The sequence below is a fragment of the Athene noctua genome, chromosome 5, assembly GCF_965140245.1.
Source record: "Athene noctua chromosome 5, bAthNoc1.hap1.1, whole genome shotgun sequence".
Taxonomy (NCBI): domain Eukaryota; kingdom Metazoa; phylum Chordata; class Aves; order Strigiformes; family Strigidae; genus Athene; species Athene noctua.
This window is the reverse complement of record NC_134041.1, coordinates 11,502,752-11,529,663: the sequence shown is the minus strand read 5'-3', so window position 1 is coordinate 11,529,663 and position 26,912 is coordinate 11,502,752. Positions and strand designations below refer to the sequence as shown.

General features: G+C 56.0%; 3 protein-coding genes across 7 annotated transcripts in view; all 3 read right to left on the bottom strand.

Moving 5' to 3' along the window:
* EIF2B3 (eukaryotic translation initiation factor 2B subunit gamma) overlaps positions 1 to 1,591 on the bottom strand; it is a 103,640-nt gene extending 102,049 nt beyond the window's left edge. Inside the window, exons 1-2 of the mRNA XM_074908142.1 lie at positions 1,517 to 1,591; positions 1,147 to 1,295 (exon numbers count right to left, since the gene is read on the bottom strand). Coding sequence (XP_074764243.1) covers positions 1,147 to 1,294 — 148 coding nt within the window. The 5' untranslated portion in view covers position 1,295; positions 1,517 to 1,591. The remainder of the gene's footprint in view (positions 1 to 1,146; positions 1,296 to 1,516) is intronic.
* Positions 1,592 to 2,059: 468 nt separating this feature from the next.
* On the bottom strand, positions 2,060 to 11,009 carry LOC141961310 (E3 ubiquitin-protein ligase HECTD3-like). 5 transcript variants are annotated; one of them, XM_074908138.1, is made up of 21 exons: positions 10,479 to 11,006; positions 10,218 to 10,375; positions 9,568 to 9,660; positions 9,022 to 9,157; positions 8,530 to 8,645; positions 8,151 to 8,264; positions 6,998 to 7,080; positions 6,583 to 6,748; positions 5,930 to 6,011; positions 5,481 to 5,663; positions 5,336 to 5,385; positions 5,176 to 5,240; positions 4,786 to 4,889; positions 4,401 to 4,520; positions 4,186 to 4,275; positions 3,887 to 4,093; positions 3,478 to 3,607; positions 2,943 to 3,017; positions 2,584 to 2,665; positions 2,405 to 2,476; positions 2,060 to 2,228 (listed from the first exon to the last, which is right to left on the bottom strand). In XM_074908138.1, the coding sequence occupies exons 1-21, from the start codon at positions 10,797 to 10,799 to the stop codon at positions 2,144 to 2,146; spliced, it is 2,532 nt and encodes an 843-aa protein (XP_074764239.1). In that variant the 5' UTR covers positions 10,800 to 11,006; the 3' UTR covers positions 2,060 to 2,143. The 5 variants fall into 5 exon arrangements, with proteins under 5 accessions (XP_074764239.1, XP_074764238.1, XP_074764240.1 ...); XM_074908137.1 differs by having other exon boundaries at positions 10,218 to 10,378; positions 10,479 to 11,005; XM_074908139.1 differs by lacking the exon at positions 8,151 to 8,264 and having other exon boundaries at positions 10,218 to 10,378; positions 10,479 to 11,004.
* A 1,135-nt stretch (positions 11,010 to 12,144) lies between these two features.
* LOC141960607 (E3 ubiquitin-protein ligase HECTD3-like) lies at positions 12,145 to 26,901 on the bottom strand. Its single transcript, XM_074906321.1, has 21 exons — positions 26,497 to 26,901; positions 26,245 to 26,405; positions 25,696 to 25,788; positions 25,288 to 25,423; positions 24,764 to 24,879; positions 24,373 to 24,486; positions 23,871 to 23,953; positions 23,328 to 23,493; positions 22,774 to 22,855; positions 21,647 to 21,829; positions 20,346 to 20,398; positions 19,955 to 20,019; positions 19,417 to 19,520; positions 18,961 to 19,080; positions 18,521 to 18,610; positions 17,984 to 18,190; positions 17,288 to 17,417; positions 16,770 to 16,844; positions 16,474 to 16,555; positions 16,284 to 16,355; positions 12,145 to 16,016 (listed from the first exon to the last, which is right to left on the bottom strand). Exons 1-21 carry the CDS (start codon positions 26,821 to 26,823, stop codon positions 15,932 to 15,934), a joined length of 2,544 nt encoding a protein of 847 aa, XP_074762422.1. The 5' UTR covers positions 26,824 to 26,901; the 3' UTR covers positions 12,145 to 15,931.
* Positions 26,902 to 26,912: the final 11 nt, after the last annotated feature.

Below are 26,912 nucleotides of genomic sequence, written 5' to 3'. Positions count from 1 at the left end.
GAACAGAGCCACACAAAGCACAATATTGGTTACAGAGAATATTTTAGCTACCCATATAACCATATCTATGGTCCCAGCAAAAAAGAGACAGGAGAACAGTCAAAGAAAGCAGACATTCGGAAAGGAGATTTCAACAAACATGCAAAAAACAACTCCAAGGGAAAAAAGTTCTTAGGGATTTCTGAATGAAACAAAATGAAGGCAGAGTCTTAAGTTTACTCTTTATTCTGTTCCTTCACACTGAAACTGTAAGAAACTAACACGGATAATCATAAGCTGATCTTTACACCTTCACAGAAAAAAGAAACAGTCAGGAAAAAAGACACAATGTCAGGATGAAGTACAGAATAATTGCACAGTCACGCAGGAGAATCAAAACCAAGAGAAGCAGAAAGGCAAAGGACAAATACAAACATGAAAAAACAGAGACACAAAAGGTATCAGGAGGAAGTTTTATAAGAAGCAGGGAAAACACCATAGAAAGATTATGTCCACCACTCAAAAGGGAAACAAAAACCCTAAACCCAGAAAATACTAAAGAACTTCACCATGTACTAAATACCATTTTAGCCCTCCTGTGAACCAAGGCCCACTGCTGAGCATTACAAGTCTGCTACTTCTCCCTGCCCTATTCTGTCCAAAACCCAGTGCCTTGGCTCCATGCTGCAACAAGGACTAAATGCCTCAGACACAGCAAGTAACCCTGAACTTCAGGCCAGACTAAAACAACAAACCAAGAGATATCCCAGGAGAGCTGACACGCTTCTCACACTACTCTCACTAATAATTTAGAGAAAGAAACAAGTGAGAGACTCTGGGTTAACCACACAGGGAAAGGCATCGAAGTTGGGAAATGCATATAGATGGGAAAAGCCTTGGTGAGGGGAGAAGAGAGGGAAGAGGGCGCTGGCACTAGAGATGCAGCCTGGAGTGAAGGAAGGGATGCGACACGGTGCAACAGCATAGCTCCAGTGCAGAGAAGAGATCTGCTACAGCACCTGCCCCCACCAACAGGGCACCTGCGACAAGACGATTAGAACAAGAGGGTGCGACAAACGAGAGTGGCGGGGGCGACCATGGAAGCCTGAAGAGACCAGGATAAGCATATCACCTACACGCCCCCATCAAGACACCGTCGTGTCTCACCTTCGAAGCCGGCGCGCTCCAGGAGGTTCAGCGGGTACCAGAGGAGGGGCCGGTTGCCCACCGGGAGCAGCGGCTTCGGGATGCTGGAGGTCAGGTCCGTCATACGGGAACCGCCCCCCGCCGCCATCACCACGGCCTGGAACTCCATGCTGCAGTGGGAGCACAGGGGCAGAGCCTCACTCAACCACGGCAGAACCGAGCAGACCCGCGCCGGGACAGGCCGAGCCGGGCCGGGCTAAGCCCGGATCGGTTCAACCTGGACCGACTTTATCCGTCAGCACTTCTTGCAGTCGTGCATCGGTTCCTCGCTTCCCCCGCGCCCCCCACAGCCCGTGCAGAAGCGCCGAGCCTCCCCCCGCCTCGCCGTTACCTTGGCTCTGGCGGCCGCCGGCTCCCAGCGCCTCACTGACAGGACAGGAATGGCGGCGTCGGCGCGCACTGCGCGTGCGCGAGGACAGCCGAGCGGGTCGATCGCGGGCAGCGACCGTCGAGCGCAGATAGGCTCGATCCGCCGCTCGCCTTCCTGCCATCGGTTCTTCCCGGCCAGGTCAGAGAGAGGAACACCGAAGGCAGGATCCCAGGCTGCGGAGCGCCGAGTCCATGGATCCGTGCGCGGCCGCGGGAGGGACTCGGCGGCACGGCGCCCCCAGGCGGCCGGGGGCGGGGCTGCAGGCAGGGCGGGGCGGCCTCAGGGGGCGGGGGGGCAGTTTGAAAGGCGCAGGGGGGGAGGTTTTCGGGGTGCATTGTGGACCCCCAGCCCCACGTGCACGCCCTGCTCTCCACCCCACAGCACGCGGAGCCGGCACAGCACTCAGCAGGCAGCGCCCTGCTGGCCCCCCCAGGTGCAGCACTGGCCACATATGCTCTAGTCCCAGCCCTCGAGAAGCACCGACACAAACAGGACCTGGGGCAGGACGGCAGGATCTGACCCTGCAATTTTATTGCATCTGGGGTTCCCCGGCAGGTGGCTCCCACGGCATGGGGTGCCTGGGGGGCCTCATTCATCCCAGGGTTCCTTGTCGGTGTCGATGGACACGCAGTTGTACACGGCGTACCGCAGCAGGTCCTCACAGGCCTTGGCCCTGGCAGGGGGGGATGCTGGGTCATGATCGTGATCGGTACCCAGAGCCTCACGCTTCCCTCCCTGCACCCACCCCGACATCCCCCAGGGCAGAACCTGGGGCCCCTGGAAGGAGACCCTAATGTCAGCCCCAGGGAGGGGGGAGCATCCCTGTCCTGCATCCCCAGGTCAACTCACGAGGAATAGTTGGGCAAGAAGAAGCTGCAGGAGCATGTGGAGGCCTGTGGCATCAGGTCCAACGCATTCAAGCTTGGTAGAAAGGGGAGAGAATCAGACCACAGCACGACCCAGAACCCCAGCAGAGTGCTGGGACCTCGAACCATGCAGGAGCCCCAGCCCAGGGAGGATGGACTCACTTCGACCTTTCTGGGAAGACAGTGATCTGAACTGGGAGACGGCTCCGGCCAGTGACGAACTTGAGGAAGCGGCTGAGATCCTCTGAGGGGAAGGACAGGGCTCAGGTCTCAGGGACAGGGACAGGATCGTCCCAGTCGCTGCCATCGCAGCAGGGTCTGTCTGTGCAGAACCATCCCAAGAGCATGGGGCAAAGCTAAGGGATGCTCTCAGCATCTCAGGAAAGGCCAGGCAGGACAACTCCAGATGACTTCCAGGGAAGAACCTGGTGACCATCCCCAGGGTGCAGGGCAGTGGGTATCCTGGCCCCTGGCCCACCCTGCTGCTCATAAAGAGCAGGGAAAGGCTTAGGGTCACTCACCACTGGTGAAGTTGTTGAGTGCCTCCAAGAAGTTCTGCACACAGGTGTCGTTGGAGGCAAAGTCCTCAAACGTGACTGCAACAAAGAACGTGCAACAGCTTGTTAAAAACTCACGGCAAAGCAAATTAACATGGGACATGTTCATTCTGCCCTTCTGTGAGAGCCCAGAGCAGAGGCAGGAGAGGAGCCCCTCTGCCCTCAGCCCCTGAGACCCCCCAGCATGCCTGAGCGGGGCTGGCACCCTGTGCAAAAACAGGTGGAGAAATAGGGGTCCCAGTTTGCAGGATGGCCATTTATCTCTGGCCATAGCAGCTGAGGACCAGATGGACCAGACCGGGGATTGCTGGGGTTTGCAGCTAAACCAGAGGCATCCCTATCCAGGGTCTCTTTGGTTTATTTTCCCCCAGGCTCCTGGGTACCCAATGACCAGGGACTCAGCCTGGGGCAGGATGCATGCGCAGGACGAGTGTCATCAAGGGGGGGGCCCACCCAAACAGGGGTCTAGGAGCAGCTTTGGGCTGGCCCTGGCACTTACTGAACTTCCGCAGTTCAGCCGCTGTGATCACAGGGTCCCCGCAGATCTTCTTTTCCAGCTGTTGCCAGGTGAGCAGGTCCAGCACAGGCTGGGGAACCACGCGGAGCAGCCCAGCGCGCATGGCTGCAATCTTGGGGGGACACAGGAGGGGTCCCACATCACTGGGGTAAGTCTGAGCCCAGCACAGCTGCGCGAGGCACCAGGTGCAGGGACTGCGGGACTGCAGGACCCCAAAGTGGGTCCCCAGGCCTCATGGACATCCTGGGCATGGGATGCACAGAGGAACGACCCAACTGGATCTGGTTTTGGGTACACGTTTTCACAGCCACCAATCCCACAGGTACCAGGAGGGCTTGCCACAGCAGCAGGGTTCCCTTCGAGCCACACTGGCCCTGGGGGACAGCATTACCTGCTCCTTGCTCTCCTCCAGCCTAGCCTTCTGCACCAGGCGGATGAACTCCTTGCGGTCCTCGTAGCGCACCACAATGCTGCTGCCACCAGGGATCAGCTCCACCATGCGCTGGTCACTCCGCACCGTTGTGTAGGTCACCTCTTTGCCAAACATGAGCTCAAAGCCTTCCCTGTCCACCCCCTCCAGCACTTCCAGCAGATTCACCTGCAACCCCAATGGGCAAAAGCAATCATGGCGGAACTGGAGCAGCCATTGGAGTACACAGCACTGCCCTGCCAGCCCCCAGACACACTCACCAGCTCCGAATCCACGGCAGCAAAGTCCTTGCTCCAACTGACCTCCTCCCCTGCCAGCTGCTTCCACACCAGTGCTGGCAGAGCCAGGATCTGCCAGAAGGACCAGAGTCATGCATCCTCCCTGTGCCCCTCCACACAAGGACAGCCCCTCTACCCGAGACACAGTGGCCCCTGCCAAGCCACCCTGCTGGGCAGGGAGGCTCTACCACGCTCACCAGAAACTCCTTGCTCCTCAGGGCTGCTCCCATCAGCTGCCCGATCCACTCATACTTGGGGAAGTCCTTGCAGGAGGGATTGGGGACGTACATGTCCCTGGCGTCACTGCTGCTGTTACCCTGTGGGAGAGAAGCTTAGGACCCACAGACATAGATGCGACCAGCTCAGCGTGGTCCCTCTGCAGCCTCCCTCTCCATCACCCCCCCGCCTGCCTCTCATGCCCTTTATGCTCCATTAGGAGACTCCTGCTACCTGGGTACAAGCACAGCCCTCCCCGGTCAACTGCCCTGCAAGTGTTAAAGATAGGACTAATACCCCTAAAGCCCCCAGACTCTGCTGACTGTACCCCCAGGGCCAGCAGAGGCAGACAGTGGGGTGCCAAACCTGGTTGGAGGTGCGCACGAAGAAGGGCAGTGGCACAGGGACATCACCTGAGCTGGGACACAGCTCCTCCGACACATCTGACAGGGTGTCCCGAAAACCGCCACCTGCAGAGGGGGAAGAGGCTGGTTATTCCTGACATGCCGGGGCCAGATGCTCAGCCGCAGGATGTGGCCAAACTGTCCCTCTCCCTGGGGCAGGGGCAGTGCTGGTGGGGTAGTGGAGATGCAGGGACTACTCAAGACGTGCAGAGCAGGGTTGCCTCCCACAGAGCAGCCAGGACAGTGTGGGCTCCCCACTGCAGTGGGTGACCCACCGAGCTGCACCCCAACGTGAGAAAGCCCAGGGGAGAGCCCTGGGGTGAGCCCTAGGGCAGGAGGGGGAAGCTCTCACCATTGTCCACGATGCCCTCGGTGATGAAATCGCACTCCCACCACTGGCTGTGGCTCCGGGGCCACCTGTGGGGAAGCAACAGCCCCATGCAGCACCTGGCGTCCCCCCACACCCCATGCCAGGGAGGTGACACCCCACAAATGCAGTGCTGAAGACCTACCTGTAGTCCAGGGGCTGATTGTTCTTGGAAGATCTGAGGCCTTCATACAGCTGGAGAGGAGCAGAGCAGAAAGGGGATGAGATACAGCAGGGGTAAGTGATGCTGAACTGGCAAGAACCTGGCATGGGGCAGCATGTTGCTGTACCTGGGTGAAGACAGTGTTCCTGCAGCTGGGGTCCAGCGCAGGGTTGGCACGGTGCTCCCGGGCCAGGTGCCGGTTGATGTACAGCTTTGGCATGGTGTGAGGGTGGGTGCTCTCCGAGGACTGGAGACAGTGGATGATGAGGGCTGTGCTCTGCTTGCACAGCATCAGGAATGGCTTCATGCTCTAGCAAGGGATGAGCAGGGATGGTTAGAGGCCTGATCCTGCCACCACACGCTCTCTTTCCATCTCCCCAAGCACAGTTCCTGGTGTTGTAGGGGATGCTCAGCTCCCCCATCCCTCCGGCAATACCCAGCACAGCAGCTCTCAGCAGGAGCCCTGGGCTGGTCTGTCCCCATCAGATCAAGGGGTACATGCCACAGCCCCCAGTGAAATCAGCCGAGCCTGTGATGAGATCAGCACCATCCCAAGGGAGCCTGGCAAATGCTCACACTGAGCGCATTGAAGGTACCGATGCTGTCCTCAGAGAGGGGGATCAGATAATGCAGGACACTGTCCAGGAGCTGGACGAACCTGGAGACCGGAGAGGAGCAACGTGAGAATGCAAGGGGGTTGGCGGATGTGTGGAGCCCAACACACCCATGGTATTTTGCTACAGACAGCCCCAGGGTGCACCAAGCCTGGGCCCTGTGCTCTCTGCACATGGGTCCCCTCCAGACCACGGAGGGACACCAGCACACCAAGGAAAGCACCCAGCAAGCCCCCTCTGGCCAAACACTCTTTTCTTTCCTCCCAAGAAAAAGCTGCAAACCTGGGCAGCCAAGCCCATGCCGCAGCACTGCAGCTGAATCACTGTAGAGGGTCTCTCTGTGGGGCCAGTGCTGACCCCAGCCTGGGGCTGCCCTGCAGGCAGTGGGGTGGGGGACTCCACGTGATGCAGGTCCTCCTCATCCCATGCTGCCACCATGCTCCCCAGACATTGGAAGCAGCCATGTTTGGACAAGGAGCAGCAAGCTGAAGTCCCTGCCATGCACAGGAAAGGATCTGGCAGACTTTAAGCAAGATATGTGCAACCCCCTGCTAGAGGCAAGGGCATGGTTATTCTCAGGCTTGCAGTGGAGACGGTGCCATCCCTGTGTCATACCTCTGAATAAGCACGGCCCGCCGGTACAGCACATCGGCATCCACCCCTTTCAGGAGAGGGTAGCGCACCAGCCGGGCTGGCTGGAACATGTCAGCATTGAGGATCAGGTCCCACTCCCAGAATGACTTGATCTTAATCCCTCGCAGGCGGACGTTGTACCCTTCATCTGCCAAGAAAGGACAGCAATGCTGCATGCATGACTGCAGCTGTGCAGCTGGCACAGCTCAGATGCTGCAACTGGGGGCAAAGAGCCCCCAGCACCTGCAGCATCCCAAATGAAGCTCACTCCCCAGCTTTTCCTCCAATGAACCCCAAAAAGCAGCCAGTGCAGCAGGAAGATCCACAGCTGCCAGTACCAGCTGCAGCTTTAGGGCTGGGCTGAGCTGGCAGCCTCAGTCTGGCAGCTCAGTCTCACCCCGGCACTCCAGGATGCGGATCTCCAGCACCGGCAGGTGGATCTTCATGTCGCGGAGGATGCAGACATTGTGGTAGCTGTTCCTGCATACAGCACAGAGGGAAATGGCAGAGCTGCGAGGCACAGACACTGGCGAGGCAGCCAGCGAGGCATGGGCCACTCCGGCTCCCCAGCCGAGGATGCACCACTACTGATGGCAAAAGCCCTCCCCACCTCACTGGGGCTGCAGCAGGAGGGGATTGAGTGGAGAGAAGAGGCTGTCAGAGGCACAGAGACGTCCTGAAGAAGGTGGAAGCCACATCCAAAGAGTCAGAAAAGCATAAATTCAAAGCAGAACAGAAAGGCAAGATGGCCAAAAGCGCATCACTGTTCCCAGGGGGGTCTTAGTACATCTCACAATGGCACAACCATCCTCCAAGCCAAGCTGGTCATGCAAGGGTGGTGTGTTTCGAAGGCAACAGGGGTTTGTGGAGATGAGCAATTTGGCAAGTGATTTGCTTGTTTCCAAAGCCTTTGGTAAGGTCCTGGCAAAGATCCACAGGTGCATGGGGAAAAAACCACTGTGACTGCCGAGACACAGTGAGGAGTTGGCTTCTGCCACTGGGGAGGGGACCTCAACGGTCTTGTGTGTGCTTCTTCAAAGAAAAATCTCACTGCTCAGCCAAAAAAAGGCAAACAGGCAAGTTTTGAGGAAGGAGGAGGAAGAGATCACACCCCTGTGTAAACCCCTGCCTGCCTTGAGAAGGGCGTTGCAGAGTCAGAGCAAAGAGAGAGGTGAAGCACCCCAGAACTTCTCGGCTACAGCATGGCAGAGATGCTCAGAAAGGTGCCATCGCATGTGCCGCCAGAGGCGAGGAAGAGGAGGAGGCGGAAAGATCCCCAAAGTCACCAGGCAGGAGGAAACACACTGCAGACCAGTTGCCGCAGTACAGATGAGGAGCAAAAGTGGAGATGAAGACGCCTGGCTGGCACATGGAGGCAGGGGAACACCACACTTGTGGGAACAGATGTAGCCTGCACCCAGGGAGCCCTGACCCATGGAGAGCCACTGTCACCACCAGGTCACTCAGGACCAACCCCAGCCTTTTCCTTAGCATCTGGCTTGAGAGTTTGGCCCAAGCCAGACCCAGGCTGCTCCTCACTCATTACTCACTCATTAATTAGGACAGTTCTCAGGTGCTGCAGCCTGTTCAGTGCACCCCCGTACACAGCCACCCGCCTGGGTATATAGGAGCTTGCCTGCCCGTCCAGCATCAGCCACAGCTTCCTGGGGATGAGAAGGGCAAGTGGCAACACTGTCCTCCCCTTCCAAGCTGCCTGGATACAGAGATGGCCCCAGGGATGTCCTAGGACTGTGGACAAGGCTGTGTCCTCCTGGGGTGCATCTGGCAGCAGCTGCCCCCCACCTCAACCCCAAGCCTCCAGCTGCAGCCTGGGAAAAGCTGCATTCGGGAGGAAGATGGTGCTTTGCACTGCACCCTGCCCATCCCTGGCACAGCCGCCAGCAGGGAGGGGACACCCCGAGGTCTCACTTGACAATAGTGCCTTTCTTCATGTTGAGCCGCACCCAGTGCTGCCCCGGGGGCCCGTTGCTCTCCCAGAAGTTGTATGTCTGGTTGTCCGTCAGATTGGCTGCACCACAGTCCTCCTGCAAGAGTGCAGCAAGCGGAAGGAGGGAGCTGAGCATCCATGGGCATGCCATGACCACCCCTGGGATGGGTCCTGTGGTGCCAGAGTCGGTCAGGACTGGGCCAGCACCTTGGTTCGCTAGGCTGTGGGTGGATGGTGGCTCCTGCACAGAGCAAGCTGGGCACAGCCATGGACCCCTCACAGTGCTCCAGACACAACAGGGTTTTGCTCCAGATGCCCAACTCCCGGCAGCTTCGCTAGAGCAGCAAAACCACACCACCATTCCCTGCCCCTCACAGAGGGAACAGCCTCTGCCAGCCACTCCTCCCTGCAGCCATGGCAATACTCGCATGTCTCACGCTGATTTTAGGCTGCGAAGGAGCCCCACTACGCACCACCTGAGAGGAGACCTCAATGCTGCTGAGGTGTTCCTTGGTGCAGTCCACACCCTGCAGCTCCCTCTCGCTGTGATCATACAGGAAGCGTCCCAACTCCATGTCACGCTCGTAGCTCCAGCCTGGGGGCACAGACCTGCAGAAGGGCTCCACGTTAACAGGACAGGGAGACCAGGCTGCGCCCCAAACCTGCCCACCAGCACTGTGCAGATGCCCCAGCATCTCATGGTCACCATATTAAGATGGTGCTGGGCATCTGTCCCTGCTGCAGGTAGGTGACATGGTGTATCTCAGCACCACCACACCAGGTGTTTATGGCCACCCCAGCCCAGTGGGAATAGCACAAGGCAGTTGCTCTGATGCTCCACGGAGCAAAGGCCGTCTTTGCTTGAGCAGCGTTGAACAGTATCAATGTAAAAGGCATCTCATGGCATGCATCCTCCCCACTCCCAACCCTGAAGCCAGTCCTGGCTCCCCAGTCATGTTCAGGCCCTGGCTGGCCACTCCTTGGGGGCTGCAGCACCACTCTAGCATATACAATCATACCGAAATTTCTGCACCGCGGCCTCATCCTGCTCTACGAGTCTGGGCTTCTCTCCCAGGTGCACGGAGTAGGTCAGGTCTACCACTTGTTCCCAGCTGGAGCAGCACCAATGGAGGAGTCACAGAAGGGAAAAGACGGATCAGTGCTCAGCATGCCCAAGCGTTACTGCTTTAGCGTAGAGTAGAGGCAGCAGCACTGAGGGACCAGGGATAACACCCAGGGGCTGCAGGAACAGCTGTGGGAGGGATGAGAACACCCAGGTGCAGGCTGGGGCCGAGCAGAGGAATCCAGCCCTGCACATGATCTTCCATCATGAAAATCAAGTATGAGCTCTCTCACCACCGCGTTACCTCTGTGACATTGCTCAGCCCAAACCTGAGAGCCTCAGAAACCCCCTGGCACCACCTTTACCCCGCACAGGTGCTACCACAAGCAAACAGGATTATCCTACAGGGGCCACCACCCTCCTGCCCGCAGGCGGCTCGTCGGGGATGTGTCCCACCCGTGTTAGAGGGAGCCAGGGGGGCCGTGCTGGACGTCCCAAGGGGTTGGGGATGGCAGGGTCTCACGTCCTCTGCGGGTACCAGCCACACGTGCCTGCAGTGCCCACAGCCTAGTCCCTATCCGGGGCGCAGCAGGCTGGGGGCCGTACCTGGCCGCGGGTTTATAATCAACCCCGAATGTTTGGCGCTGCCACTGGATCTTCTCCACGGAGTCAACCGGGACCAACTTATCTCCTCCCTCTCCAAACCTCTGGGCCAGGAGCCAGCCCTCAGCCAGGTCACAGCTGCTCGTGTGCTCCTCCAGCTGCTCCTGAAATAGCACCACGGCTCGTCACCGCCGTCGGGACCCCGGGCACCCCGCCCCCCGGCGGTTCCCGGCTGCGCTGTGGGGCGCGTCCCCCCGCCGTTACCTTGCTGAGCTTGACCCAGAGCCCGGCGCCGTTGCAGTACTCCTCGCCGGTGGCGCGGAGGCAGCCGCCCTTCCGCACCTCGATGGTGGCCCTCGCCGCCCGCTTGCCGCCCCTCGCCGGCCCCGGGCTGTCCCAGACGCTGAGGAGGCTGCGGGCGGCAGCGGCGGCGGCGGGGTCCTTGCAGATCTTGTACTGCACCTCCCGCGGCACGTAGCAGAGCGCGGCGGGCAGCGCCCGGGCGCGGCGGAAGCACTCGCTGCACTGCAGCAGGAACCGCAGCCGGCCCAGCACCTGGTGCGGCGCCTCCCCGCCCGCACGCATCGCGCACCGGCTACCGGCTCCGCGCACCCTCCCGGTGCTGCTCCGGCTGCGCCCCGGCCCTGCCCGGCGGTGCCCGTTCGCCTCTGGCGGTGTCACCGCGCCCGCCTCCGGCCGCGCCCGGCCCGGCCCGGCCCTCCGGGGCCGCCCCACCGCGAGCAGCTCTTGCTCCCGGGCTGCCGCCTCCCCCCGGGCAGGCGCAGCTCCGCCCGTGCGCCCCAGTACACCGCAGCCCTTCTTCACCGCACCCGGGCCATAGTCCTCCAGCGGGGTGCGGGGCCGCCGTCACCCCCCGTTTGCCAAGATGCGACCGTGTAACACCCGCCCCCGTCCCGCGGTCCCCGACAGGCGCTGCCCGGTGTCCCCTCGCCCCGCAGTTTAGGACTCCGCTCCCTCCCGGTCTCCAACGCCCCTGTCGCTGCCTGTACCCCTGCGAGCAGAGTGGGGGTGCCGGTAGGGTCAGGGCACAGGGCTACATCTCCAGCATGGGCAGGGAAGAGAGGAGCGGGCATCCCGGCTGGCTGGGGAGCACATTCCTGCCCCAGGCAGGCCTGCAGCGGGTGGGGAGGCTCCAGGAACCCCTGGGGAGCAGCTTTATCCCGGCCATGCGGCATCCTGGCGGCAGGAGCGAGGCCGTGACACCCGGCAGCACCCAACCACCCCAGAACGCTGGCGGTGCGTCACCCCATGTCATGTCCGCCTGTTGCATACCACAGTGAGGCGGTGTCAGAGAGCAACTCAGCTCCACCCTACGCTGCCCGAATTTCTCCAAGGCTAGGCACGAAGAGCTGCGTTAAGGGATCGGGAAATAACCGGGCTGGCAGAGCTCAAAGGTCCCCACGCCCTTCCAGCGCCTGCCTGCTCTCCTGGAAGGTCAGAGTCCAGCTCCATCCCTGCCTGTAAAGGCACGCTGCAAAGAGAGGTGCGACAGCTGTCACCCCTGAAGCTTATCTACTGAACAGACATGACTGTGTTACAGCGACAGGCACCAGCCTCGCCAGGAGCAAAGTGCCCTGAACCACGGTGCGAGAGAAATGCAAACTCCTGCCTCGGTCCTAACTGCGGCCACCACAGCCAGGAGGGTCCCGTGCCCTTCCTCCACAGCCACGTCACCCTATAAATCCGGTTACAGAGTTGCTGGAAAGGGTTGAGCTGTTTAATACGCTGAGTCATCTCCATGACACCGCTTTGTGTGCAAAGGGTAGCACCGAGCCAATTTCTGCTTCACTTCCAGCTGCCTCTCATGACACCAGTCACCATCACTGTTTAACCCAACAGGATCCAGGAGCCCCAGCCAGACCAGACAAATCATCAGTAGTTAGTATGTTCACTTTATTTAGATCCTACATGAGGTAGGGACAGACAGATCCTGTCAAACTATTTATAGCTTGTCATACTCCAGGATATTAGTGGAATAACAAGAACAGCTAGACTACACCCTCATTATTAATCACCTGAAGCTATTCTATTTCAATTCAGCAAGCTGAAGTCAGGAGAGAGCGAGTGGTTACATGGAGCCGTCACAGCATCAGTCTTTCCCCCAGCTTGTCCCTACCCCCCTGCAGATCTGGCCCAAGCAACTGCTTCCTCTTCTCAGCAGCACAGGGGCACCAGAACCTTCTTCACAATGACACTGGCTTGAAAATTAATCTCAACCAACTCGAGGCTGGGTGATGGGGGGGGGGGGGGGAATGCACAGCCTCTGGCTCCTGGTGCCCAGGAGGGCTCCCCCACCCCGGGGGGGCCACAAGCAGCAGGAGTCTGAAGCAGCAGCAGTTGATTTCTGTGTTGTCAAACATGGCAGGAGACAGCTCCTACACGCAGCTTTAGAGATCAGAGGAGAAAGAACATGACCCAGTACTGAAATGACACCTACTTCAGGCCCCTGAGATTGGCCAGAGCTAAGCCAGGCTGACCTTTTCCACAATTCACTGGGCTGTCACAGCAGAAATTCAGTTTGTGATTGGCTTTAAAACATCACAGGCAAAACAGAGGACTGTGCGGAAGAGATCCAGGCAGGTTACCGGCTCCCCCTTTCCAGCTCACCTTTGCACAGCAAACTCAACAGCATGATCTGTGGGTAATCTTGGTGTCCGTACTCAGCTCACTTTTGTCCAGACCCTCTATCCATGCACTAAATGAGACCTCGCTGCGGCAATGGGCTCTTCCTGCAACTGGAAGGGCTTTTCACAGGTTTCTACACCCCAGTGTAATGCTACAGCAGTTGCTGCTGCCATTCTTCAACATGTACGCGGCCATAACACAAAAGGGACAGTAAAACAATGGTATATATGGTAAAACAATGTTTCTCTCAATATGCTTGTAAGGATTAAACCCAGACCATCCTGGATGAGCTCCCAACTGCTCCAGCCATGGTCCTGTTACTACAAATATTTTTAAAATAGAAATCCCTGTCACCATCTAGATCCTTTCCCCCGAGCTCCAGTACTCACACCAAAACTCCAGCAAGCTCTTGGGCAGCATTTTTTCCAGTGGCAGGATATAAACCCAACAGTGTGAAAGGTCAGGGGCTAGAAGACCTTGTTGGGTGGAAGAGTACAGAAACTTGGGAAAAACTGGAGCCAGTAACTTCAGTCATTAAGTGCTTCAGGTTAGGGAGGACCTAGACCTGAAGCCAGTGAGGCGAGACTGTAAATTAGATCAGATTGCCCAGGGCTGTAAGACAAGCCTTGAGCATCTTCAAGGATGGAGATGACATGATGCTTCTAGAGAAGGATCCCACCACTTCAGCCAGGCTCTGCTCTCAGCATGACCCTGCACAGCAGCTCTCTCCGCATCACAGAGGGCTGGGACTGCACACATGGATGATAAGAGGGAATACAGCTGTCCAAGTGTCTCATCTCTGAGTGAGAAACCTGAGCTCCTCTGGGCACCTCCATAATTACCTCAGTTACCCTGTCAGCTGCAGTTACTTCCACCAAGGCCAGGGGAGCCAGTGGTCACCTGTTGCAGGTGTCTCAGCCAGAGGTGCCTATTCCCCTGCAGCTGGTCACCCCAAACAGCCCCAGGTGACTCTTAGTCTGCCCACTGCCACAGGTGACATCAGCCCACCCTCCACCAAAGACTAGGGCCATTTTATGAGCAACTCATCAACCAACCATCCCCTGCCTGGCAACAAAGCATCAGAAAGGAGTCAGTTCTTCTTGCTACTTCTAGTTCTGCTCCGTAAATAACACTGATCCCCCTCAGAGACAAGTGGGCAAGGTTGGAAAAAGCAGGATCAATTCCACCCAAATGTCAGTGACCAGAAAGGATCTAGGATGGTTCATTTCAAATCCCAGCTCAGTGCAGAAGACTCCTTCAACAACACTTCTTACTGAGGCCAAGATAGCAGATCAAAGTCCTTTCACTAGTTCATCCAGACCTATTTAAAACAGACACCCTAGGAAATGACTCAGCCACCAGCACTGCAAGGTACCACACTGGATCTGCTTCTGTCCATGCTGGTCATTGGAGTCAGTCACAAAGCCAAAAAGCTCTATTCTGAGATAACTCTAGGATTTACAAAAAAACCTCCTCCAGCAGACGGGACTTCACACCCACCCAGCTGAGCATGGAAGGCTCTGCTGCAGGCAAGGGCTGCCAGAAGCAGCCCCCCTGCTCACCCTATACTGCTTCCACTCACTGTGATGCGGGAGATGGCAGCACATAATCTGTTCTGGTCCTACATCCCTTTTAGCACAAACTCCCTCAGCAGGTCTGGAAATACAGCAGTTTCAAAGGAAAGTGCTGAAGGGAAGGACTTCATTTACAACTGGAAGTGATTTCAGAATGACAGACTCCAACAGAGGAGAAAAAGGCATCAAGTGTTAGTACAGGATAAATCTTACCTCACAGCATTAGCCCCACTGACTCAGTGGCTCTTAGCAGTGGTGGTCCAACAGACCACACAAGCTGAAGGTGGAGCTGGAGGTATAAAAGTGGACCGACATCTGATAACTCACAGTGCTAGGCAACGACTAGCCCTGCCCAGGGCTGGGAAGATCAAGGAACATTTCCAATGGTCTTGAAGTTGTAAAGTTTTCATTGCCCATCCCTCACTCACACACTGCATATCCATCTTCTCAAGGAGCTCCAACCCTTGGTACCCACAGTCTCTCCACTTCCCTGGGTCAAAGGCTTTCCCTGTCCATCTGAAACCTCCACCTACCTCCCCACGGCAAAGGGGAGAAGAGCCGGGTGCTGCTGTGCCTGTTACTACTCTAACCCCTGCTGCTTGGGAGAAAAGCTTGGCCCTGCCTGCACACCTCCATGAGAACGAGGAACAGATTAGTTCTAATACTGTTTTTTAGAGGAAAACCAAGGTTCAAAGAGCTTGGGAGAACAGCTGCTAGGTCACCAGCATGCTGGATGCAGAACTGAAGGTTACAGAGCAGGAGGGAAGCAGACAGTTCCCCCCCTCCTGTAGGGGAGCAGCTCCCCCAGCAGTCGCTGCTGTGCAAGGAACCACGGGTGGTCACAGGAACTGGGATTCTGTGCGATATAAAAGCATGGGAGCCCTTTTCTGACAGCACCCGCTGTCCTGCTGTGCAGGTCTGTCGTGACACCTGGTGGCCAGAGGCACCCCTGCAGCACCTGCCAGCAACTTGCCCCATTTCTTCTTAAACCTCCATGAATGATCTCATTTCCACTGACCTCAGGGGAGAGCAGGAACAAGGCAAGGGAATGTGGTCAGGACACTCAGGCTAGGACACACTGAGAATCTCTGAGCACCCCCGTGGTCTCAGCAGCAGCTCACGGTCCTCTGTCCTGTCCTGTCACCTGACGTGCAGCTTTGTGGCCCTACCCCACTTCGGTTTGGAGCAGAGCACAGCCTGTGAAGCTGCAACAGGGTCATGTGGAGAAGAAAATTACAAAAGCCTACTAGAGGTTTCCGATGTATGAGGGCTGGGCCACAGTTTCATTATTGCAATCACTTTTACACGCCAAGTTACCTCCCACCCTGCTGAAGACCCAAACCTCCCTGTCCAAAGAGGTGCTGGTTATCACTGCTGGGCGCCAGGCTTCACACCTGTATGTTTATTATATATACACATCCTGTGGGGACAAGGGACCTCTTCCCACTGCACAGTTTTGTCGAACGATTGTCCATGCTGCTCGGTCAGGCTGCAACATCACTCTTCCCATGGACTCATATCTGTGTCAATGGCCACGCAGTTATAGGCAGCATAGCGCAACTTCTCTTCACATACCTTGGCTCTGGGGATGGCAGGAAGGGGTACGGGGGAGAAAATAAAAGACAAGGAGGAATTGCCATTGCTGCATTTGCCAGCCAAGAAGACAAGATGCTTTCTGAGATGGAAGTTATGCTTCACCAGCCGCTCACAGGGAGAATCACAACAGCCACATGGCACAGGCAGGGGGACATAAGCATGAAAAGCGATGGGGCCCTACGGGTCAGCACCAAGGTTAAGAAGAGAGCCCAGACACACAGACTCCCAGATGCAGGGAAGCACCAAAACTTACGTGGCATAGTTGGGCAAGAAGAGGGTGCTGGAGCAGGTGGACGACTCTGGCAAAGCATCTGTTGTCTCAGAGCTTGAGGAGAAGGTGACAAACTGGTCAGAACCAGCAGGTCAGCAAAGCAAGGGAGACCAGGCCACACATCCCTTTGGTGTGGGATCTGCCAGGCTTGCAATCTAAAGAATGGACTCACCCCATCTTGTCTGGATAGATGTAGATCCGTGCTGGAAGGCGGCTCCTGCCAGTGACAAATCTGAGGAAGCGGCTACGATCCTCTGTGAAGGAAAAGCAAAGACATCACCAGACTGTAGAGGGATGTGGAGTACAGCCACAGCACTAGCAATCATTTCCTGCAGCCCAGCTGCCTGCTCTCCTTGGCTCCCATTTGTTCTCTCAGCAGCCATGAGGGTGGTTTCACCCCCCAGCTCCCAGGCAGCATGCAGGAGCTGTTGTGGCACAACATACGCAGAGACAGAGTAAATCACTCACCATTGGTGAAGTTGTTGAGTGCTTCCCAGAAGTACTGAACACGGGTGTCCAATGGCTCAAAGTCCTCAAACCGGGCTGTCAGAAAGGATACAGAAAAACAGTTTATTAAAGATCCAGGCTCCTCCTGGATAATTTAGAGCAGGACCACCCCTGCTCACCCAGAGGTCCTCTGCAGCACAGGAAGAAACCTCTGGGTGCCTGCAAGGTGTAAGCACATACACCTAAGGTGTGAGGGACACACATGGTCAGGCACCTCCCAGAAAGCACATCCAGATCCACATCTCAGCTCCACAGAGGTTCAGATACTGTCAGCCTAGGGATGACCCAGCCTCTATTCTGAAGCCTATCATAGAGACAAGGGACAACCCTGTCCCCATTAGCACCCGGCTAAAGGCAAGCAGTATACAGACACACATTCTCACTGTAATAAAGGCTAATATCACTCTCCCACACCTCTCCTTGTCCCAGCACAGGACAATGTTGTTTTCAGGGAGTTTTCAGCAGAGCTCTTCACTTACTGAGCTTCTTCAGGGCATCAACTGTGACTTCAGGGTCTCCACAGACTTTTTTTTCCAGCTCCTGCCAGGTGAGGAGGTCAAGAACAGCTTGGGGCACCACCTTCAGTAGCCCAGCCTGCATGGCCATGATCTGAAAAGCAGACAGGACAGATAGTCTTGCCCATCTCCCTGGCTTGTGGTTGAGCCTAGGGACTTGACTGGATGCAAGCCATGTGACTGCTCAGCAAGTGCTCCAAGGAGGCTGAAGAAGGGAACAGGATCCCACAAAGATGCATCCCAGTTCATTCAGGAAGCCTGTGTCAGAGCTGGGAATAAACCCTGTGTCTCCTATACCACTACAAGCCACTTTGCTTCTCAACTCCATGGGCTCCAGAACAGAATGGATTGTTAGATGTTGTAATGGGCTGCCCAGGGAGGTGGTGGAGTCCCCATCTCTGGAGGGGTTTAAGAGTCGGGTCGACAGCGCTGAGGGATCTGGTGTAGCTGGGAACTGTCAGTGTTAGGTTAATGGTTGAACTGGATGATCTTCAAGATCTTTTCCAACTGAGACGATTCTGTGTCACCTCACCAAAAAGGACCGCCTACTATTGCACTAGTGAGCACAGGGACACTAACCACGATGCATTTTACCAGAAACAGACTAGGGGGTACGTGTCTGGGAGCTCAGTGACCACTGGCGATATGGAACGTCATTACCTGCTCCTTGCTCTCCTCCAGCCGAGCCTTCTGCACCAGGTGGATGAACTCCTTGCGGTCCTCATAGCGCACCACAGTGCTGCTACCATTGGGGATCAGCTCCACCATGCACTGGTCACTCAGCACTGTCGTGTAGGTCAGCTCATTCCCAAATTTGAACTCAAAGGTGTCCTTGTCCATGACTTCCATCACCTCCAGGAGCTTCACCTGCCCAGGCCCCAGATGAGTGCTTGTTAGAGAGATTCCCAGTGGGCAGTGGTGTGCCTGAGCTCCCATCTCCTCCCTTCCCAGACAAGGGCTGGAGTGCCTGTGACAGCAGCACAGCGTGGGGTGTGCTGCCCTAGAGCTAGCTGTTTAGCAGACACTGGGGCATTGCATCCTTCAAGCAACAGGATGCATTAAATGTTAAGTGTGCCCTTTTGCGTGTGTTTCTTTGACACATCACAGACAGAAGCAAGTACAACATGAGGACAGGGACACAAGTCACAAACTTGCTGAGTGCCACAAGGATAGGCACAGCCTCCCAGTCCCTCTCACCAGCACAGAGTCCACAGCAGGGAAGTCTTTGCTCCAGCTGACCTCCTCCCCTGTTAATTGTTTCCATACGAAGCCAGGAAGAGCCAGGACCTGAAGGAGAACAGGGTTTTTGCTGAGTCTGTGTGAAAGGAGACATCCCCAAAGATGGAGATAGGGCTCAACAGTGCAGACACAAAGGAGCTTCCCTGCTCACCCGCCCACATGCAGAGCTCATCATACTTAAGCAGAGAGCCGACACCCTCTCCCAAGCTCCCTGCAGCATCTCCCAAAACTCAGGCTGTGAGCATTCCTAACCCCTCAGCCCCAAATCCTGCCAAACACTTTTTATCCCTGTGTGTGATCACACTGCCCTCCCATGCTCCTGTCAGACAGGCTGCAGAAGGAGCTTAATGACTCCCTTTGCGGAAAACCTCCACACAGGGACAAGGCTGAAAGCTTACCAGAAACTCCTTGCCCCTCAGAGCTGCTCCCATGATCTGCCCGATCCACTCATACTTTGGGAAGTCTTTACAGGAAGGGTTGGGGACGTACATGTCCCTGGCTTCTCCAGTGCCGTTACCCTACAAGAGCAAGAGGCAAAACACTCCAAGTCATGATCTCAGCACAGCATGAAGCATCATAAACTCAGATCCTGCAGTGCCTCTGGGCACTTCTCACAACAGAAGTGGGCTAAACCCCCCATCCTCCTTGGCAATATTCCTAGTGAGAGACAAGTACCCAAGGCACTTGTCAGCATATCCTAAAACAGGATGCCACAAAGCAATCTGCCCAAACCTTCACAAGGAAAAGCTTCAGCCTAGAAAAAGTAGGTACATCCCTGGTGTGTAGCACGACAAGGACAACACTGCATCACCAGGCACAGAGAGAACTGCCTCAAATACCCCGACCCACAGCACCTGGTTGGATGTGCGCACAAAGAAGGGCAGAGGCACAGGGGTGTCTGCTGAGCTGGGACACAGCTCCTCCGACATATCTGCCAGGCTGTCCCGAAAACCGCCACCTGCAACCCCAAGAGAAGGGCATTTTAGTGATGTGAACTCCCCATGCGCTCACTCTCACAGTTATGGAGCAAAGATGAGGCATTCTGGTCCAACCTGGCCCAGGGCTGAGCAGAAGGCTCCGGTCAGAGCCTTATGGCACTGGAAGAAATAAAACGGAAGTAACATCCCTGCCTGGGCTGTGGAGGACAGGGAGAGGGAGCACTGGCACTGTCAAAGCTGCTGTTAGTGACTAATGGAGGTCTAGTCCCCATGCCAGCAAGCAGCACTCCTTATCTGGAACATGGCCAGAGGAGGCAGGACAAGGCAACCTGCCTTTCCTTTCTCTTCCATGGGCAGTAACACTGGGAGCAAACAAGAGCCCCTACAGCAACAGAGTCACCTCATCAACCTCCGACTTTGCTCCAGAGGAGCCCTTGCATCACTGAGCCCCTACCTTGGTCGATGATGCCCTCTGCGATGAATTTGCACTCCCACCACTGGTCATAACGCAAGGGCCACCTGTGGAGAACCAGGCATTGCCTGAGGTGCTGCTCAAGGCCAAGGAGATGCTGGGGAGGCAGCAGGCACAGCAGGGACACCAGGGGACTAGGATGGACCAGCCTGGGCTTAGGACAGGACACGATCTCAATCTCCAGGGACAGCTGCATCCTCAGCAGCAAGGTGACACCTTGGGGAGCAGGCCTCAATCCCGTGGCTGAGCTGGCTGCTGCCCTAGCAAACCCTCTCCAGAGCACAGGACACACACAGGCTTCCCAAACACCCTGCTGTGACAGAGAACATATGCAGTTCTGGGAGCTCCCCTTCCTCCCCCAGACACCACTTACCTATAATCTAGAGGCTTTTCAAACTTGTCTGAGGGCTTCAGGCCTTCATAAACCTGCAACAAGCAGAGAAGATCAAGGCTGGTATCCCCTCTACAGGGGAACAGTGCCAGGTGAAGGCAGGAAATTGGAAGAAATCTGTTTTGACCCAAACTTAAATACTGACCAAAGCTGATCTCTAAATGGTCTAAAAGCCCTTCATTTTTGGAAAGGGAACATAAATTACAGTGTTAACCACTGTATGAAGCTTTCTGGCCTTGGAGGTACATCAAACGCTTATTAGATCTCACAGCAGTCTGGGCAGTTTGTGCACACATAGAGCAACAGATCTTCTGGAGGTGGGCGGAGAATGACAATAGGAAGATCAGTATTGCTGTAAAACCACAATCATAGAATCACAGAAAGGTCTGGTTTGGAAGAGACCTTAAAGATCACCCAGTCCCACCCCCCTGCCATGGGCAGGGACACCTTCCACTAGACCAGGTTGCCCAAAGCCCCGTCCAACCTGGCCTTGAACACTTCAGGGAGGGGGCAGCCACAGCTTCTCTGGGCAGCCTGTGCCAGGGCCTCACCACCCTCACAGTAAAGAATTTCTTCCTTATATCTATCTAAATCTACCCTCTTTCAGTTTAAAGCCATTACCCCTCATCCTATCACTACACTCCCTGACAAAGAGTCCCTCTCAACCTTTCCTGTAGCCCCCTTTAAGTACTGGAAGGCCGCTATAAGGTCTCCCTGGAGCCTTCTCTTCTCCAGGCTGAACAACCCCAACTCTCTCAGCCTGTCCTCACAGGGAGGTGCTCCAGCCCCCTGATCATCTTTGTGGCCTCCTCTGGACTCACTTCAACAGGTCCATGTCCTTCTTATGATGGGGGCCCCAGAGCTGGACACAGCATTGCAGGTGGGGTCTCACGAGAGCGGAGTTGAGGGGGAGAATCCTCTCCCTTGACCTGCTGGCCACGATACAGGATTGTATGCAGTCGCATTATTGTTGTCACACAAGAATTCTTTGCTGTCCTTTTAGTGTAATAAGATTCTTATGCTCTGCATTACCAACATGCCACAGAGAGCATCCAGGATAAAGACTTCAACTCAGAGATCCCAAATCCTTCCTAGATGTTATTCCTGGATATGGGATCATCAGCACATGAGTAGAATCTATGAGTCATGTGAAGAGGCTTGAGGACTTCTGGTATCTCCAGCTCTTAAGCTGTCCCTTCCGCCCACCTCTATGTGGTTCATTTTGCCTTTGGGATGCCCCAGTCTCCCCAGAGCAGCGGGGACCCTTCCAGGAGGGACAGTACCTGAGTGAACACAGCGTTCTTGCAGCTGGGGTCCAAGGCAGGGTTGTCTCGGTGCTCCATAGCCAGGCGTCGGTTAATATAGAGCCGTGGCATGAAATTAGGCTTGCTGGTCTCCGAGTCCTTCAGACACTGGGTAATGAGAGCTGTGCGCCTCTTGGACAGCAGCAAGAACTGCTTGATATGCTGCCAACAGGTACGATCAAAAGATTAGAAGTGACCAGTGTCCAAAACATGTCATCTACTTCCTACTGAAGTCACTGCACCTCCAGGTGTCTCCCCTTCCCAGGGCCACTGACTTCCACACACAGATGCACTCTCCTTGACAATATTTGCTCTACCTCTGACTCGAAAAGATTTTGCTTTCTGGCTTAAGTGAGACACCAAGCCCAGTCCTCTCTCCATCAGTCATTGGATGCTCACACTCCAGCGCTGCTTGGACTCTCCTTCACCCTCATTCTCACCAGAACACTGGTCTTACTATCCCTCCTATTTGTAATCAAAGCAAGCTCCTCTAAACAAACAAGAATCCTCAAATGCTTTGGTCCTGTGTTGAGCCAGCACAGGAATTACAGTGCTTTCTGATATCAGGCCTGGAAACACACAGAATGGGGCTACCCCAGCAATGTCCAGCACATGTATTCTGGGAGAGGATGTAAGGAAAACAGGCATCTGGAGGGACAAACTCAGTCTTATGAGAAAGCTGGAAATAAAAAGCTTATCAAAGCCAGAAGAAAGTTACTGGTAAAAACCTTGCTCTTTGGACACAGTCAGCTCAATGCTGCTGGCAGCAAGTGCAGGAACAGAGTGTCCTGAACTGAGATCTCGGAGGGGATGTGTGGCCAGCTCACATGCCCAGTGCTGCTATGGTCCAAGTCCTTTTGAGGGTGAAGTGCTCTGCTTTAATTCTACTTGTTACCCCATAGCTACGTATTTCCACATCAGCGTTTTAGCAGGAATCTAGCCTCTAAACAATATCACCTTTCACAGCTTTAATGAACTGAGCTCAGACAGGTATTTCCCTTGAGCTGCTTTAAAGGCAACAAGCACTGATTGCGTCCCTTGCCACTGCCCAAATGCAATCACCCTGCCAGACTGAGGCCCCACAAGACACAGAGAGAATTACTCACTTTGAGTTTGCTGAATGTGCCAACAGTGTGGTCCCAGGCTGGCACCAAGTGATGCAGGACACTGTCCAGGAGCTTGATGAACCTAAAAGCCAAAGAAGGTGGTATTGTAACACAGGAGGGACGGGGATCTGCATGAGCCTATTCCAGCCTGGACACAGGCAGAAAAGTAACAACAGCACCAAACCCAATCCAGCATGGTATTATAGATCACAGAGCCTTTGGTACTAAATTCTCACTCCCTGGGCACTGCAGGGACCTTGCACCCCTTGCAGGAACTCTGCACACACCTGCCCACACACTGCACAGATAGGCTGCGCTTGTGACACACTGGACATTGTGAACTCGAGTTGCAAAATTCCTCTGAAAGTGTAGAGAAGTTACCCCAGAGAGCCCACTTAGTTCTTAAATGACTGTGCTATTTTCTCCAGGGCCCGAGATGCCTGTCGCAAGGGGAGTCACACAGCTTTACAGCTTCCAGCCATACTTGTGCTGGAGATGGCCCCAATCCCTGCAGGCAGTGCCACCCCACTTGTCTGCCCCACTCCATACAGTACCTTTGAATAAGCACGGCCCGTCGGTACAGCAGGTCAGGGTCTGTCCCTTCTAGGCGAGGGTAGCGCACTAAATTGGGCAACTGGAACATGTCAGCACTGAGCCCCAGGTCCCTCTGTCGGGAGGATTTGATTTTGATGCCTCGGAGGCGAACATCAATCCCATCATCTGCCAAGGAAGACCATGGATGATATGCTAAGATCATGAGAAAGGAATCCTTCTAGCATAGGAGGTCTACAAGTAAAAACACTAGGAATGTGACCAGCTCCACCAGCTCTGGGGCTTGATCCTGAGAGCCTGAAATACCTCTCTGAAGAAGTAGTGAGGCATTTACAGAAGAAAAAAAAAAATTTGAAGGCAGAGAAAGATAGGATGAAAGCTGAGAGCTTGCAAATCTCCAGGTGCCCCTGGACTTTCCCCATGGTTCTTCTGCATCTCATTTGAAACACCCCACAGGGCCACGAAGTACAAGCCACAGCAACAAACTCTTAATGTACAGCCTTCTACAGGTGCATTATGGATGCGGCCATAACACCCAGCCCTACCTCTGCACTCCACAATCCGGATCTCGATGACAGGCAGGTGTGTTGTCATGTCCTCAAGGACGCACACATCCCCAATGTAGCTCCTGCAAACACAGCATAGACAAGGGCTGCAGAGTTGTTCCCTTGCCCATCCTGCCAAAATCCTCTCAGTTGCTTGTAAGAGAAGAGGGTTTGCTTCTTTTAAAATGGGAGCCTGTGGCAGGAACCCAGAGCCAGTTGCCTACAACATGGCCTGTGCTGAATGCCTGAACCTCCTGGTGCCTGAGATCCAGGTGACACGATGGCAATGGGTCCCACAATCAGATCAGGAGAGCCCTGATGATTGTCCCATCTGCTGTTGTAGGCAGAGTGAATCTGCAGCTCAGAGATGGAAAAATGCCTGTCCCAAGGCCCTGGATGTCTTAAGCCAGGCTGGTGCTGGCATGACTGCTTAGTGTTGGGGTGTCCAGCACCGCCGGCCCCTGCAAGGGGCATGCTACACTCTGCACCCCCATCCACTCACTCATCAATGCCAACGTCGTTTAGTTTCTTCAGATTGTCCCCCTCGCCCCCATACACGGCAACACGCTTGGGCATGAAGTTCTCATCAGTCGTATCCACTGTCAGCAGGAGCTTCCTGCAAAGGGAAGCATAAAATGAGGAGAAGGTACCTGCATCTGAACACCCATTTCTGCTTCCCCTCATTGCCTGGTCACACTTATTATCAAGCACACACAGCTGGTGCTGGGATCCCCAGGTACCTGTGAGAACGCTAAGACCCTTTCAAGCCCAGAGCAAAGGCTGAGGGGCAGGGAGCACAGGGTATATTTGGGCCATGACGAGCTCATGCAGAGAGTTGGGGCTGCAGGACTGCCCCAGCTGTGAGCCAGCACGGAGGGGAGATGGTGCCTCACTTGACAATGGTGCCTTTCTTCATGTTGAGCCGCACCCAGTGCTGGCCCTGGGACCCGTCACTCTCCCAGTATGTGTCGGCATGGCTGTCAGTCAAGCATGACACATTGAAGTCCTCCTGGAAGAGAGAAGCGAATGAAAGGAAGATCAGATGGAGGTAGGATTAACTTCCCCTTAGTGGTTACTCTTGTCAAGAATCTTATAACCAGAGGGTGTCAAACTAGCCCATTCCCTTTGCTGGGCTGTGGGCAGACACGAGTAGTACAAAGTGCACTTCCACACTGTGACTGACCCTCCAAGGTGCTCTGGGGTCACACACAGAGTGCAGAATATCAAACTCTCCCTAAAATCATCTTAGCAGCTAATCTTAGCATTTGCTTCTCAAACCACAGCCCCTCCAGGGGCCACATTACACAATATGCTGCAGGATGCTCCCCAGGCTTCTCTCCCATATCCTCAAATGCAGCCCAGCCCAGAGAAGCACATGGCACAGTAGGGGTGATGCAGCCTTGTCCCTTTAACCCACCGTGTAGGACGAGACGTCGATGCTGTCCACGTACTGCTTGACGCTGCCCAAGTTCTCATCCTCCTTTCCAATGTGATCATACAGAAAATGCACCAGGTCTTCATCACATTCATAAGTCCACGTTGGAGGCACAAACCTACCGGGGAAAAGGGATTAATGGGTCTGGAGAGCCAGGGCAGCCAGGATAATGGGTCATGGAAGGCAGATCCATGTCCTGCTTGCCTTGGTCTTGCCCTGTTCTCTGCTTTGTGCAGGGTTATCTAGGACAAAACCATGCTGAGCAGAGCTATTCCCCGCTGCCTGTCTTCCCTCTCTCCCCCCCAGTCTGCAGAAGACAGCTGTCTGAGCAGCCAGGAAGAGACAGTGGCTTGCACCCAACCACTACAGAAGTTGGGAAACAGCTCGTACCGAAGCTTCTCTACTGCGGCCTCATCCTGCTCCATGGGCTTGGGCTTCGCTCCGAGGCGCAGCGAGTATGTCAGATCCACCACCTGCTCCCATCTGAAACAACCCAGAGAAGGGGGAAATGAGAAAATCCCAGGGGAAAGAAGGAGCTGGTGGTTGAGGAGCTGCTGGAAGGGGAAAATTTGTTTAAAGCCCCACCGCACTCCATCCTCCATCACCTCCAGCCTCATCTGCAACCCTTTGCTTTCCAACCATCTCTACTCCTTCCAGCGCACACCCTGCTAGGCAGCTGACAAGCAGAGGGACCGAGCAAAACCCAGTTAACTCCACATCTGGCACCCCTCTTGTCTCGTTTCCATGAAGGAAGTGGCCAAGCGGGCCAGAGCAACTCAGGCCAGGGCAGGAATGGCTGAGGGGCAGCAGCACATCGACAGCCCATGCAGTCGGGCGTGGGCGAATGGGGGGCGAGAACCTCCCTGCTCTCCGCTGTGCAAAAAGGAGCCGGAGAAGCCAGGGACGGCGACCTGGAGAGACAGAGCGGCGGCCCCGCACCTGATGACAGGTTTATAGTCCACCCCAAAGAGCTGCTGCTGCCGCTGGATCCGCTCTGTGGATTCCACCGGCACCAGCCGGTCCCCGCCGTCGGCGTGCTTGCACACCAGCACCCAGCCCTCCTCCAGCTCGCAGCCGCTCCGGTACTCCTCCAGCTGCTCCTGCGGGGGACAGGCGGCTCCCGTCAGCGGACCCACAGGCCCCTCCGCGGGCAGCGCAGGCCGCGGCGGCCTCCCAGCCCCCCGCCGTTACCTTGCTGAGCTTGACCCAGAGCCCGGCGCCGTTGCAGTACTCCTCGCCGGTGGCGCGGAGGCAGCCGCCCTTCCGCACCTCGATGGTGGCCCTCGCCGCCCGCTTGCCGCCCCTCGCCGGCCCCGGGCTGTCCCAGACGCTGAGGAGGCTGCGGGCGGCAGCGGCGGCGGCGGCGGCGGGGTCCTTGCAGATCTTGTACTGCACCTCCCGCGGCACGTAGCAGAGCGCGGCGGGCAGCGCCCGGGCGCGGCGGAAGCACTCGCTGCACTGCAGCAGGAACCGCAGCCGGCCCAGCACCTGGTGCGGCGCCTCCCCGCCCGCACGCATCGCGCACCGGCTACCGTGTGCGGCGGACAGCGGCCGAGCCCCACAGCGGCGGGGTCGCTACTCGCGGGTTTACGGCAAACCCCGCCCGC